The sequence below is a fragment of the Pongo pygmaeus genome, chromosome 4 (genome assembly GCF_028885625.2).
Source record: "Pongo pygmaeus isolate AG05252 chromosome 4, NHGRI_mPonPyg2-v2.0_pri, whole genome shotgun sequence".
In the NCBI taxonomy this organism is placed as follows: domain Eukaryota; kingdom Metazoa; phylum Chordata; class Mammalia; order Primates; family Hominidae; genus Pongo; species Pongo pygmaeus.
The window spans coordinates 152,166,042-152,181,915 of record NC_072377.2 but is presented as its reverse complement, the minus strand read 5'-3'; the positions used below and the strand labels follow the sequence as shown (position 1 = coordinate 152,181,915).

At 40.4% G+C, this 15,874-nt stretch overlaps 1 protein-coding gene across 1 annotated transcript in view; it reads right to left on the bottom strand.

Annotated features, from left to right (window-relative positions):
* The window catches only part of LOC129036966 (uncharacterized), a 102,271-nt gene extending 86,607 nt beyond the window's left edge, over positions 1 to 15,664 (bottom strand). Inside the window, exon 1 of the mRNA XM_054488705.1 lies at positions 15,521 to 15,664. Coding sequence (XP_054344680.1) covers positions 15,521 to 15,640 — 120 coding nt within the window. The 5' untranslated portion in view covers positions 15,641 to 15,664. The remainder of the gene's footprint in view (positions 1 to 15,520) is intronic.
* Between the last annotated feature and the right edge of the window lie 210 nt (positions 15,665 to 15,874).

The window sequence follows — 15,874 nt, the reverse complement described above, 5'->3', positions numbered from 1 at the left end:
TTTCATGCATTTTTAAATTGGCTATATGCCCTCTACTGTGGTCTGAGGATATAGGCTTTAGGATACTATGTTTGAATCCCAGCTCTGTTCCCCATTAACTATATGACCTTGATCAACTTAATGAACATCTCTGAGGCTCAATTTTCTCATCCATAAAATAAAAATAATATAATCTGGGCTTATGGTAAGGATTGAATTAAGTTAAATTAAAACATTATTTAAAATATTCATAAAATGCCTGGTACAGGGTAGAAGCCCAATCATTATCATTCACGCTCCTAACAAATTTGCATTTACTAAGGAGGAAAATAACACATAAAAGTTTAGTAACTTGCCCAGATTTATTCAGCCAATAAGTGGCCAAGTCAGAATCTGAATTCAGATCTGATTCCAAAACTTATGTTCATTTCAATATTATGTTGCCAGTGTAATTTTGTCTCCAGACATAAATGTCTTTAATATAAATGTCTTTAATAAATGTCTTTAATATTCCTCCACGCACCTGGAACAGACTACACCTGGAATAGGCTACACATGTAAGAGCTAATCTACACATGTCTATTAAATGTTAGCAACACTTTTAGACAAGGGGAGGATAGAGAATAGGAACGTTTTGTTTTGTTTTTGTTTTCCTCTTTTTCTGTTCCAATTAATGTACTAAGGATTAAGAGGGAACACAGCTCAGTTCCCTCTTTTTCACTGTTCTGTCCTTCTCACTAAAGACAAAAGGATATGGCGCTTCACTTTCTAGAAGGTTGTGAATCCACACTGTTATCCACAAAGAATCTCTGTGGTTTTTTACTTCCTTTTCAAGTTTAAACCAAGGTTCTTTCCCCAGTTCCCATGATCTGCCTCAACAGAAGGGACTCAGTGAGTCCCTGCATTTCTGGCATTTCTAGAAGGAAAGGGACAGGACCAGGAGGAGTGAAGGCCCCTGAGTGTGCATGAGATCAACAGCTGCCAGCTTGGTGGGAACTGAGAGGGGCTGAAAGGATTCTACCCAATCGCTACCCCCGCAAACACACACATCCTCAAATGTCCTCTTGGAGTTAAATATGTATCTATATTCCAGGAAGTCCCTGGGCAAAATGAAGGTAATTTACCCAGAAGGATCATATAATAAGATATTAGAATCCATTAACAGAAAGCCTTGCCTTTTTATTAAATTATTTAGCTGCTCTATTTGGAAACCCTGAAAGGAAAAAAAGCATCATGTGTGATAAGGGAATGTCCTATTAGGGAATTATGTTTTACTGAGAGACCCAGATGAGAGTCACATGGGGAACGGGGATTAACCAGGACAACTGTAAATGTCGTACCAAGAGTGTTGTGTTGGTAAACAGGTTCTAGGAAGCGAGGGTGGGGGGCTTGATTTATACTCTGCAGATTTCTTCAAGGTAATTATTTCACCATAGCTGATTTCAAACTACCAATGACAAAATTCCTAAATATTTAACAAATGGCCTCCAGGGCTGGTACAAGCCAGCTCAGGCACATCACTACCAATAATGCTGGAAGGATGAGGTTACTTCCGGCCAATGACAAACAGTGTGACTTTTCAAAGCAGGTGTGTGTTTATCCTTGTCAAGTTCAATATGCTCCCTACCCAACCCCACCCCTCATAGCAGGGCTACAAAGGAATACGTAGAGTTAAGGTGGAGTAACAGCATACATGAGTGCATGGAAAAACTGGTGAAATCTGAATACAGTCTGCAGTTTGCACTGTACCAATGGCAGTTTCCTGATTTTGCCATTTTATTCTAGTCACTTAAGTTGTTACCATAGGGAGACACTAAGTGAAAGGTACATGGTGCACTATGTGCTAATTTTCCAACTTACTGTAGAGTTCATAACTATTTTAAGATAAAGAAGCTATATTAAAAAACCCTCAAGCAATATAGGAAAATATGTAGATGACAGCAAAGTTTGCCCCAAAATCATACCACACAGAAATAATCGTGATTATCATTAGGTGGACAGCATTCTAGACATCTTTTGGTGTACATATACAGATAGAAAAGGAAAGAGTTGATGCTACTTTTAGAGAAATAGAGTTCCAAAATAGATTCTATTTTTAAATACATGTAAATAATTTAATTGAACTTAACAGAAGAACCTGATATTAAACTGTAAGAATCAGCAAACTTCAAATCTCACACACACACACATATATATTTATACCCATACAATGGAGTATCAGATTTCATAGATGATGAGACCAGAGCCTGTGGGACCATTTTTTGGCTCTAAAATTAAGGACTTTAAAATTATAAGTTGAGTTATTGTATTTCCTGTTCTCAGAGATCATAGCGCTAAGCAAGGAGGCATTGAGAGATTCAGCCCATTAAGGTTTTAGAAAAAAAAATGCAAAAACACTGAACATTAACTTCAAAATGCCTTAGAACCTTGATTGACAACTAGGCTTTTTATATTTGACTTCCTGCTCTGTTTCATTAGCTGAAGATTTTGACCACACTGTCCTCTTTTTATCTATATCTTGAGGCCACCAATATGATAATACAGTATTAATAAAAAATTAAAATGTCAATTTTGATGTTTTGTCACAGGGTTTACTTTGCTAAGTATTTCAGTAATGTGCTAAACCATATTACAGATCTAGCCAGCTTTATAATTTTAAAAACTCAGCACAGTTTTTACCTCCTTTGAGTGTCATAGCAATCTGAACAACAGTCCAGGCTAATATTTCATCCCCATTTTAGGAGTGGTGAAAGTGAAGCTCACAGAAGATAGGCGGCGTGCCCACAGCCATGGGGAGGAAGTGGAAGGGCCATGGAATCTCACAGATTGCTGGATTTTCTATTGCTTTCTATTATCATATGTTAATAGAAGCCTGACATGGCTTTAGAACCTCCATATGTCAAATGTAAATCAATGCACTTTGTAACACACTCAGGAAATTAAAGCTTAAAAGGAATTGAAATCTTCCCTACTCCCACAAAAGAAAAATATTTCAAACCTACTAAGAGATTAGTAAGGATTTTTTAAAAATCATATTAGCAGTTTATTTTATTTCATGCAACAAGAACTAAAGGAATGGAACACACAACATATAACTTTTGGTCCTGGATAGGAAAAATAATAATAGCTAATATTTTTAATATGTCATGGCACTATGCCAAGTGATTTATTTTTATTATTTAAAATTCATAATAATCCTTTGAGGTATATATTATGATTATCCTGATTTTGCAAAAGAAGAAACTGAAGATTGAAAAATCAAACAGGTTAAAAGAATATCTAGAATTTGAACCTGTATTTGTCTAATGTGAGGCTATATTATACTCTCTGGAGAATAGAGGAAGGCCACACCGACAAACAAAACCCAAGACTAATTAAAAATATAACTGAAAAGAAGGAAAATTAACCTTTAGGATTGTCATATATTCTCTACCTTTTCCTCCTAGTCCCCTTCTCCCCTCCAACTACCAAAGCCAATGGATTCTATTTCTTCTCTTCCAAATCCAAAGTTGCTCTCTAAAAAGTGTCTGGATGTCACTTAAGTTTAAGAACAAGTAACTCTTCACAGCATTGAAAACCGTTGCCAGCCAGGCGCGGTGGCTCATGCCTGTAATCCCAGCACTTTGGGAGGCTGGGGCGGGTGGATCACGAGGTCAGGAGATCAAGACCACCCTGGCTAACATTGTGAAACCCTGTCTCTACTAAAAACACAAAAAATTTAGGCGGGCATGGTGGCGGGCACCTGTAGTCCTGGGAGGCTGAGGCAGGAGAATGGCGTGAACCTGGGAGGTGGAGCTTGCAGTGAGCCTAGATCGCGCCACTGCACCCCAGCCTGGGCCACAGAGAGAGACTCCGTCTCAAAAAAAAAAAAAAAAAACCATTGCCCCTGGGGCTTTAGATCCAGCTTTAGCTAATCATTTGGAGGGTTCATTTATTCAGTTCTCTGGAACCGGAAATTTGAGATAGGAAAAAACAACTATAAAAAATATGGCATACAGTCAACTGATTGTTGACAAAAGTGCCACGACAATCAAATAGGGAGAAAAGAGTCTTTTCAACAAATGCTGCTGGGACAATGTGTACCTACATGTAAAAGAATGAATGTGGATATCTACCTTACATTCTATACAAAAATCAACTCACAATGTATCACAGACCTAAATGTAAAAGCTAAAACTCTTAGAAAGGGGGTCTAAATCTTCATGATTGTGGATAAGGCAACAGTTTCTTACGCATGACACCAAAAGCAAAAGCCACAAAAGAAAAAAATAGATAAACTAGGCAGCATTAAAATTAAGAACTTTTGTGCTTCAAAGAACACTACCAAGAAAGTGAAAAGGCAACCGACACATTAGGAGAAAATTTGGAAAACCATATATCTGATAAGAAACATGTGTATCTAAAATACATAAAGAACACTTGGGCCAGGTGCGATGGCTCATGCCTGTAATCCCAGCAGTTTAGGAGGCCAAGGCAGGTGGATCACTAGGTCAGGAGTTTAAGACCAGCCTTGCCAATATGGTGAAACTCCCGTCTCTACTAAAAATACAAAAAAAAATTCACTGGGCATGGTGGCAGGTGCCTGTAATCCCAGCTACTGGGGAGGCTAAGGCAAGAGAATCGCTTGAACCTGGGAGGCAGAGCTTGCAGTGAGCCAAGATCGTGCCATTCCACTCCAGCCTGGGCGACAAGAGCAAAACTCTGTTTCAAAAAAAAAAAAAAACAACTATGATTGAGAGATCACTACATAAAAAATACTGACAATACCAAATGCTAATGAGGATTTGGAGAAACTGGGTCTTTTATACACTGCTGGTAGCAATGCAAAATGATATGCCTCCTGGAAAACAGTATGATATTCTCTTAAAAGAAAATTTTTATGTATTTATTTTTGAGACATGGTCTGGCCCTGCTGCCCAGGCTGGAGTGCAGTGGTGTGCTCATCGCTCACTACAGCCTTGACCTGTCTAGCTCAAGCAATCCTCCCACTGCAGCCTCCTAAGTAGCGGGGACTACAGGTTCCTGCCACCACACTCAGCTAATGTTTTTCTTTATTTTTTGTCGACAGGGTCTCACTATATTGCCCAGGCTGGTCTCAAACTCCTGGGCTCAAGTGATCCTCCCACCTTGGCCTCCTAAAGTGCTGGGACTACAGGCGGGAACATACCATGCCTGACCAAAAGAAAAGGTTTTATATAAATGAAATAATGAAATATGTGGTCTTACGTTCTTAAAAGAAAATACACTTACCATACAACGAAGCAACCACACTCCTGGGCATTTATCCTAGAGAAATAAAAACTTATATCCAAACAAATTTTGTACATAATTGGTCGTAACAGCTTTATTTGTAATTTCCAAAAATGGATCAACGAAAATGTCTATTCAAGAGAGGAATGCTTAAACTAACTGGTCTATACCATAGAACATTACTTGGCAATAAAAAACAGTGAACTGGCTGGGCAGTGGTTCACGCCTGTAATCCTAGCACTTTGGGAGGCAGAGACAGGGGAATCACCTGAGGTCAAGAGTTAGAGACCAGCCTGGCCAACGTGGTGAAACCCTGTTTCTACTAAAAATACAAACAAACAAACAAAAAAAAAAATTAGTCCGGTGTGGTGGTTTGCACCTGTAATCCCTACTACTTGGGAGGCTGAGGCAGGAGAATCACTTAAACCCGGGAGCTGGAGCTTGCAGTGAGCCGAGATGGCACCATTGCACTCCAGCCTGGGCAACAAAACTGAAACCCAGTCTCAAAAAACAAATAAACAAAAAACAGTTAACTACTGATACATGCAGCTTGGTTGGATCTCAAAGGCATTATGCTGAGTGAAAAGGTCCAATTTCAAAAAATCACCTGCAGTATGATTTCATTGACAATAAACGTTCTCAAAGTGACAAAAATTATGGAGATGGGAAACATATTGGTGGTTGCCAGGGCTTATGGAGGCTGGAGGGAAGGGATGGGTATAACTGTAAAAGGGTAGTGGGGAATATGTATACATATAGATGAACAAGAACTACACAAAAAATCACTCAAATTAAGCCCATTGTTGCTCAGACTTCTCAGACATAAGCACCCAAGATAAAAACCAAGAGGAATTGCGCCACTGCACTCCAGCCTGGGTGACAGAGCAAGACTCCGTCTCAAAAAAACAAACAAACAAACAAAAACAAGAGAAATGAATCATCTTATAGAGAAGTTATAATTCCTTAGACATCTTGTCTACACTGAAAATGTATGTAAATAAATGATAAATAAACATGACACACTCCCTAAATTTTGCCAGCTTCTAAATATTCACAGTAATGGTGGATTTTAGTCTCTGGAAATATCTAAATCGTGGCTAAGATCCCCCAATCTGGCAGAAAGGCTATGTCATTACTTCATTTCCTTCCACAGTAATTTTCTCCTTTCAGGTTCTTACACATAGAGAACCCCCTCCTCTTTCACTCCACGGGGCAGCTGGTTTCCAGCCATGGAGTAAATGCAAACTTTATGGTTCAGAACATGCCAGCAGCTGCCAGAGTATCCTAATTTTTCAGTTCTTGGACTGTTATGAAGAAGAGTTTTAGGCCAAGGTCATTAAAGACCGACTCCACTACTCAACAAGAGCCAGACAGGCAGGGTAGAGGGCTTCTCCCTGAGAGCCAAGCCCAGCTTCTCTTCGGTACAGACTCATTTGTCAGGGTCTCAGCTGCATGAACCTCCTTCTTCACTTGGTCATATCCCTCCCTGGCAGGTGTAAAAGCACAAATCTCTATGTACTTGGCAGCCAGACACATGCTAGGATCCTGCATCACTAAGGTTGCCCAGGCCAACCAGGCTAGCTGGACTCAACAAGGAAGCCCTTCCCACACTGGAGCCCAGATACGTTCATGCCTCTCATTACAGCCCTTCAAGCCTTCCACCCAACTCTGAACGCTGCTCCTCAACATCCTGCTTTACTTAACATTGTGATTTATTTTCTCATCTTCTGCAAAGTCTCATACAGCCCACAGCACAGTCCAATTACTATTGTTAACATTGTCACTGACAGACACCACTTCACCAGAAAAAAACTTAGTATGTTTCTAGGGCTTTGTATACATTATATAATTGAATCGTGACAAGAACCATAAAATTAGGCACAATTATTATCCTGATTTTCCAAACAAACTAAAAACATAACCAACAACAACTGAGGTCTTTATAGTTCCAAAGTCCCTGCTCTTAATGTTTCCACCATAAGTCTTCCTGGGTCTGCTACATGCCTTGTATTTCCATAATCAATACTGTGACCTTTGGAAAATGAGACACCTGGATGTGAACCTAGCTAGGTGACTCGCTTGCAAAATGGCACTTGCAAATCAGATCGCCATTCAAGCCTTGGTCCCTCATTTGTGAAAATTAGGGATTAAAATAATGCTGCTTCACTAAACTGTTGTGTAAGTTAAATGAGATAATAAAGTATTTAAAGTGCTCAGCATGATGCCTAACAAACAATGAACCCCAGTGAATGCCTGTCAAATGAATTAAGAAATGAATCTGTAACAATTAACGTAAATAGGGGAGAGAAGAGACAGAAAATGCCAAACAATGACTCACAGGAGAGCAGTAATACTTGGCTTTGTGATGTGGCCAGAGACATCTGGATAAGAAAATTCCGTGGCTGTCTAATGATTCTATTGGCTGTTGCCACCTGCAGGAGCTCAGTGCTAATGAGACCACAGCCAGGAGGTCCTCACCCTTGGGCAATTCACCTTGCTTGGATCCACAGGCACCAATGGTATTTATAAGGCAGCCATTCAAAAACACTGTTTTTAAGAGGGACTGGCACCAAAAATAATTACAATTGAAGAACACTCTCTATCTTTGTTGCTGGACAAACAATTGCAAACCAACATGCCACTAACATCAAAAGAGGGATAACTTCAAAAAGATAGCAAAATTTACAAGAACACTGATTCACATCTGTGTTGGGCCCAGTATTTCTGTATCATCAGCTCACTGGTTCTGGGACTTTGAGATTTCCCTTACTAGTAAAATAGTAGGAAAAAACTCAAAAAGGTATTTTATAAAGTAACATTTTTTAACAAAAAGAATGGAAAAAATTCCCCCCCCCCTTTTTTTTTTTGAGACAGAGTCTCGCTCTGTCAACCTGGGCTGGAGTGCAGTGGTGCAATCTTGGCTTACTGCAACCTCTACCTCCCAGGTTCAAGCAATTCTCCTACCTCAGCCTGTAGCTGGGACTACAGGCGTGCGCCACTATGCCCAGATAATTTTTGTATTTTTAGTAAAGACGGGGTTTCACCATGTTGGTTGATCAGGATAGTCTCGATCTCTTGACCTCGTGATCTACCCGCCTCGGCCTCTCAAAGTGCTGCGATCCATTTTTCTAACTGCGTAAAACTTAACACTCATCGCATTGATCTTATTTTTCTTATTTTACTACAGGCTCATAAAAACTTTGTTATGTGCATAGTCCAGTATACAGATACACACACATAAACATACACATACACACACATACACACACACGTACATACATATACACGCACACATATATATGTATGGATAAGTATTGGAGAATGACTTCATTATATTATTCACTTCATAAAAACCCAGAAACAGGGCCAGGCGTGGTGGCTCATGCCTGTAATCCCAGAACTTTGGGAGGCCAAGGTGGGCGGATCACCTGAGGTAAGTAGTTCGAGACCAGCTTGACCAACATGGAGAAACCCTGTCTCCACTAAAAATACAAAATTAACCGGGCGTGGTGGCGCATGCCTGTAATCCCAGCTACTCAGGAGGCTGAGGCAAGAGAATTGCTTGAACCTGGGAGGTGGAGGTTGTGGTGAGCCGAGATCGCACCATTGCACTCCAGCCTGGGCAACAAGAAAGAAACTCCGTCTCAAAAAAAAAAGAAAAAGAAAAAAACAGAAATAGAGATATTATTTTCAGTTTACAGAGACAAATACTAAAGGTAAAGAGATTTTCCAAAGACACAGTGCATTAGACAGAGGGGGTGGGCTCAGGCCAAAAAGGTTAGGCATTCAGAAGATCTTATCACACAGTGCCACAAGCTGTGAGATACTAAGGAATTCACAGAAGGCATAAATTTAGGCATACCCAAATTTAGGCAAAATTTACACATATATAGCTGCAAATAACATAAATGAAAATTGGAAATGTTATCGGTTATGTATAGTGTTTTTCCACCCTCCGAAAAACAGACTATTGGCTGGGCATAGTGGCTCATGCCTGTAATCCCAGCACTTTGGGAGGCCGAGGCAGGCAGATCACCTGAGGTCAGTAGTTTGAGACCAACCTGACCAACATGGTGAAGCCCCGTCTCTACTAAAAATACAAAAATTAGCTGGGCGTGGTGGTGGGCACCTGTAATGCCAGCTACTTGGGAGGCTGAGGCAGGAGAATTGCTTGAATCCAGGAGGCAGAGGTTACAGTGAGCCAAGATCGTGCCATTGCACTCCACCCTGGGCAACAAGAGTGAAACTCCGTCTTGGGAAAAAAACAAACAAGCAAAAAAAAAAAACATACTATACAGGTAAGGGTAATGTTTTAATCTATGTATTGCATATTATGTAGATTCAAATTGAGAGACAACAGTATCACCATTCTCTTTCCCTCTCTTTCTTCTCCCTTCCCTCACGTTCTTTTCATACACCTCTACCCTCTTGGTCCCACCAGTACTCTGCCTTTGATATACTCTGTACACTTTGAGAGGAAAGAAAGATGGAATGAAGTTTTTAATAAGTTTTCAGAAGCAAGTTGATAACAAAAGCATCTTGGAAACTCAACTGATTGAAGGCCAGTCAAAACTTTGCCGCAAGTTCCCAGTATCATGATAAAGTGCTTCCCCCGAGATAAGTCAGACTTAGTTCTACCAGATACAACTACTAAGTTCCTGGTCTACAGAATTACTTCTCTTTAGAGTCACTATTTTAGAACAATGCCTGGTGTCACCATAACCGATGCGAAGAACATTATTTGATGACTAGACACCCAGCATGCAAACACTATTAGAGCTGACAGCAGACAGCTGGGTGAGTCAGCTTATAGTCAACTCCATCCATGGACCTGTGTTCTTCAGGATATTGATATGTGCACCTTTCTGCACTCCAAACAGCAGCAGTAGCAGAAACAATGACAGAAAAATGCGTTATGTTCACATTGATTTGATTAACACTGGAATATGTTATTTTCACAGAGGCCTGCTTAGTACCTTTATCCAAATGGTCATTATGAATCTCCAAATATGCTGAGTTTTTCAAATGTATTTGACCAAAAAATTCTTTTTACAGGGTTTAGAGAGGCAATTTAAAATAAAAAATTCCTAGACTACCATCCTGACTAACACGGTGAAACCCCATCTCTACCAAAAATACAAAAAGTTAGCTGGGCGTGGTGGCAGGTGCCTGTAGTCCCAACAACTCGGGAGGCTGAGGCAGGAGAATGGCGTGAATCTGGGAGGCAGAGCTTGCAGTGAGCCGAGATCGCGCCACTGCACTCCAGCCTGGGGTACAGAACGAGACTCCGTCTCAAAAAAAAAAAAAAAAAAAAAAATTCCTAGACTATTGCCTGTGGATCTGTGGTTTGGGAAATTATATTCAAGCCTCAATGTGCTAACCAGGATAGCATACTTGAGACATTTCAGATTGGCAAATTCAGATTGGCAAATATGTTTTTTGTTTTTTGTTTTTTTACTAACTTTGTACCCAAAGTGAAAAAGATAAATTGTAGATGTATTTTTTTATTTTCCAAAACCATGACTCCCTAGAGTTGGGTCTAACACATTCTGTAATTTTTCTCCTTTTCAAGACCCAAAGCGACCTCCCTCTATAAATCCACTCTCAACTATAATTATAAAAGTGAAAATTTAATAAAAACTCAAAAATGTGCCAATAAGCACAATGCATGCAATCTTTCATTTAATCCACAAGTCAAAGCTATAAAATAACTATGATTATTGTCACCACTTGCAGATAAAACATCTAAGTCTTGCTGGGTTAAGGTGTTTTTCAAGATCACTTGAATAATCATTGGAACTGAGGCACACTGTCTGCAGAGCCAGCATCTTTCCACAACTATTCCTTCTCAGCTGTGCATGTCCTAAAGCCCACTCTTGCCTGTCCCTTCTTGATACTTTATCATACTTGGCCATGTATAAAACCTGCATATCACTCTACTCCTCCTGCCATAGTGCCTTAACACTGTGTTGGGTGTTTTATTAGCACTTTTAGATTTAAATAGAGACAAAAAATATACCCAAAAGGATCAAGACATCTCCATGGGGAAAGGGGACTGACTGAATGTCCCTTCCCAGACAAAGGCTGTGTCCATCTCTTTCCTTTGTGAGCTGTTCCACACTTGAAGGATCCTCATGAAGCACAAAAGACCTGTGAAAGGGGAAGAGCAGTCCAGCTGACTGATAGAAAGCCTTCTCTGTGTCCTGTTCCTCTGACTTGGACCCCAGTGAATACCATTTGTTTAAATAATGATCAGAACATAATAGATACGATGAGGTTGCCAAGAGCCTGGTCATTCAGCCTCTGCTTGGCTAAGGGGGGAAAAAAAGAAAGAAAAAAAAAACCCGCACTGATATGGCCATGGCATGGTTCACTGGGCTCAGATTTCCCCACTCTGAAGTTTGAACTGAAATCCCAAGATCTATCAATTTTAGAGAACAAAAAAGTTGGCAGACAAACAGAACCTTCCCTTCATCTCCAATAAATAAATACATTTTGAAAAGTAGGATGGAGAGGACTGCTAACCACATAGGAGTCATTATCAGAACGGCAGAATAGTGATATTCCCATCCTGTTACTCTCCCTAGTTGGGAGTGGAGGTGAGTGATGTATTTTGGAAAGGCAGAAGTGTGCAGGAATAAGGAACAGGACTTCTGCTGTTATTAGATTGAGGTTTGAGGCCTAACTCTTCTTTGCTCACTTTATGTGCCCTTGATCAAGTTGTTATTACTTCTCTGAGACTTGTTTTTCTCAGCTGAAAAAGTGGAGAAAATACACAAGTTTTATGAAGATTAAATGACTTACTGTGCCTAAGGGCTGTGGAAGTGGAAAAACTTTGCTCATCTTTGGAAGCCAGAATCTTCACTATCAAGCCATGGATGATGCATTAACTCTTCTCATCTCTGCTCCTACCCAAGAGCCCTAAACTCTCCTCCTCCCCGCTTTAGCCATATGCCACATTAAAAAACAAAAACAAAAAACCCAGGAGCATGTAGTGCTTAAAATCCAGTATAGTAGTTGCTACTGACCATGTATCAAACATGACAACTATCCCTCGTGTACCTGGAAGCCTGATATTCTAACTTATAGAGGCATACACATACCTCCCTGGCCTCCAGCAGAAAGAACTTGGCAGAGAAACACTCAGAACTAGGACAGGCATGATGGCTCATGCCTGCAATCTCAGCACTTTGGGAGGCCCGAATGGGAGGATCACTTGAGTCAAGGAGTTTGAGTCCAGGCTGGGCAACATCAGGAGACCCCATCTCTACATAAAATAAAATAAAATAAATTAGGCAGGCATGAAGACATGTACCTGTGATCTCATCTACTTGGGAGGCTGAGGTGGGAGGATCACTTGAGCCCAGGAGCTGGAGGCTGCAGTGAGCCATGATCATACCACTGCACTCCAGTCTGGGCAACAGAGTGAAACCCTGTCTCAAAAAAAGAGAAAAAGAAAAAGAAAACTCGGGACTGCCCAGTAAAGAATGGTCACTGAATATTGTTCCTGTAGATGGAGACTGGTTACTGAGGTCCACACTTCTCCAGGCAGGAGTGCTATAGTCCAACTAGCAAAGCCTATGTCTACAGTGTTGCCATTTGAATTTCCTTTCATTCAATTCTCTGTGTAACCAAGAGGAGTTACCAGATGGTGGGAATAAACCTGCTCACTGATTGGAACCCTGCACCCCTGAGAAACAGTACTTCCTACATAGCAAGTGCTTGATAAGTGGAAGCTACTTTATAAATGCAAGGTATGACTCGGTGGGTGAGAAGCTTCGTTCCAAGATGGTAAGAATTTCTAACTATATATGGATTATCATCCAGATGACTGCAGAACATTATCCTCACCATTCGTGAAATGTCTTGTAATCTCCATCAATTTCACCCAGAACTTTATTTTCTTTAAACCCAAACTCCTTAATCTGATTCAAAATTAACCCGTTATTTTCCAAAATATACCAACATGTCTTCTGGGCTAGTTTTCTCCCATTAGTCCATTTTCTTCTCACTCTGGCATTACCTCCCTGCTGTATGAGTAGACTCTACTTACAATTTATATCAGAAGCACAGCTTGGGTATTACAGTAAGACCTTGTTTGTACAAAAAATTCTTTTAAAAAATTAGCTGAGTATGGTGACACGTGCCTGTAATCCCAGCTACTCAGGAGGCTGAGGTGAGAGGATCACTTGGAACTGGGAGATGCGGGCTGAAGTGAACCGAGACCATGCCACTGCACTCCAGCCTGGGTGACATAGCAAGATCCTGTCTCAAAACAAAAGTAACGTCCAGGCACGGTGGCACACTCCTGTAATCCCAGCACTTTGGGAAGCCTAGGTGGGCAGATCATTTGAGGTGAGGACTTCGAGACCAGCCTGACCAACAAGGTGAAACCCTGTCTCTACTAAAAATACAAAAAAATTAGCCAGGTGTGTTGGCGCATGCCTGTAATCTCAGCTACTGGGGAGGCTGAAGCAGGAGAATCTCTTGAACCCTGGAGGTGGAGGTTGCAGTGAGCCGAGATCGCACCACTGCACTCCAGCATGGGCGACAAAGTGAGACTCCGTCTTAAAAAATAAAAATAAATAAAATATACTCAAATTATTCTAAAAAGTATTTGGGTAATCTCATATTAATTTAAATTAACGCTAAACCATATGTCTCCAACACACACACACACAAACACACACACACACACATGCATGCATACACAATTATTAAATAAAATCAGGAATCTAAGAAAAAGGTGACTAGATCACAACAAAGAAACTCTCCATCCTCTCCCTTACTCTATTGCTGTGGATATGCAGAGAAGGGTTTGCTGCCCCTACCCTAAGAAGCTGGAGACTATGTTAGGATCCTTGGGAATAAACAAGGAAATTGCAACAAAGTGAATTACATACAACTACCAAAAAATCTCAGTAAAGGAAAGCATTTGCTCATTAAATATCTGGACACGTAAATCTCAGAAATTTTATCTTGGCCTGATTTGGGCAATAAATTAAACTATATTAGTTCACTTTTTTTTCTTTCTTTTTTTTTTTTTTTTTTTTTTTTTTTTGCCTAGTTACAACTCTCTACCCCCAAGCTAAGCCCACCCAGGGTGGTTCTTCAAGAGAACATAATTGGGGAATTTTGGTCTCAGTGTGAGGCCTTCAGAACTTAATCACAGTAGTCCAGAATCAAACAACCCTTAAAAAGCAGTTCTTTCAGTTTTTATACAAAGAACTTCCTGGAACACAGGGAAGCATCATACTGGCTCAGCCCAGCATCTACTCCCCCTCACAGAACTAGACTGACTATCCTTGTCTCAGGTGGCTCCTCAGGCACTGGGCGAGTCCTTTCTATCAGTCCTTTCTCTCATGGTTCCCTCTGTTCCTACCTTTGAAAGAGAAGCCAAGCTGAGTGATTAACAGTCTGCCCTTGTGAGAAAAGGAGTTGGGAATCACAAGATGATGTAGCTGGCAACTTCCCTAGCTGAAAAGAGAAACATGCAAGTCTAATTCTTATGCTCTTCTGCTTTTGAACCACAGTTTTTAAAAAAATCAAATAATAATAATATGTCAAGGAAAAAGCAAGTTCCCACCAGACTCCTGAAAAGGAGCCTTTTTGTTGAGCAGGGAAATGCATATGAACACATGAATTAGAGAAGCCAAGAATTTAGAAAGGGAAGGAATGTGGAGGGATCCAGAAGGGAATACTGTATCTAGGAGGGAAAAGAAGTTGAAACCAGCAACATGGGGAGGCAATGGAAAGGAGGATTGGGAGAGAGAGAGACAGTGTGTGTCTGGCGCCTAGACAGAAAAAAAACAAAAATAGAAAAAGAACAGAAATAAGAAAAGTAGATTTCTCAAAGTTTGGACATATATTTGAGATGTTCATATTTGTAAAAGAAACGAATCAGCCTTCAAGCTGCTGTAGGGTGGGCAGAGACAGCAAGGGGATCCTGTCATTAGAGTTATAGTTCTTTTTTTATTTAATGCTTTGAAAAGGCAAAATAGATCAATTTACCTGTCTAAATTCAGTACCTTGGACTTCTTTAGCAAGTAAGCTATTTAGTGAGCTTTCTTTCCTGTTCTGATGGCAGATTTTATTCTTCTGCTGGAGTGACAGGGGAGAATAGGGGATATGAGATAGAATTATTCTTTCCTCAACTAGTTTTTCTATCATGACTCAATTTCAGTTCAGCTATACTTTAATAAACCCATATTTTGAGCTTAGCATTTTCAGATGTTTATGATTTCTTTTTCTATATATAAGAGAAGTAAGATTAAGAGGTTTAGAAACTTACCCCAAGTTCCATGGCCAAAATGTGAAGACATGTTTTGATTCCTGGATTGGAGTTCTTTCCACCACAGCTGTCACCTGTGTACTTCTCAAAGTGTGGGCCGCAGATCAACAGCATCCACATCCTCAGAGAGCACAGTAGGAATACAGCATCCTAAGTCCTACCCCAGACCTCCTGAATCAGAATCTGCATGTTAAGCAGGCCCCCAGGTGGTTCATAAGCACATTTTGGTTTGAGAAGCTGGCATTCGTCCGTACTGCCTTCTCCAGCTAGAGGGCATTCCTCTCTAGCCACAGCTTTACTCTGGCTATGAAATAGCTGAGAAAAGCTCTGTGTGAACTTGAAAAAAATCTATGC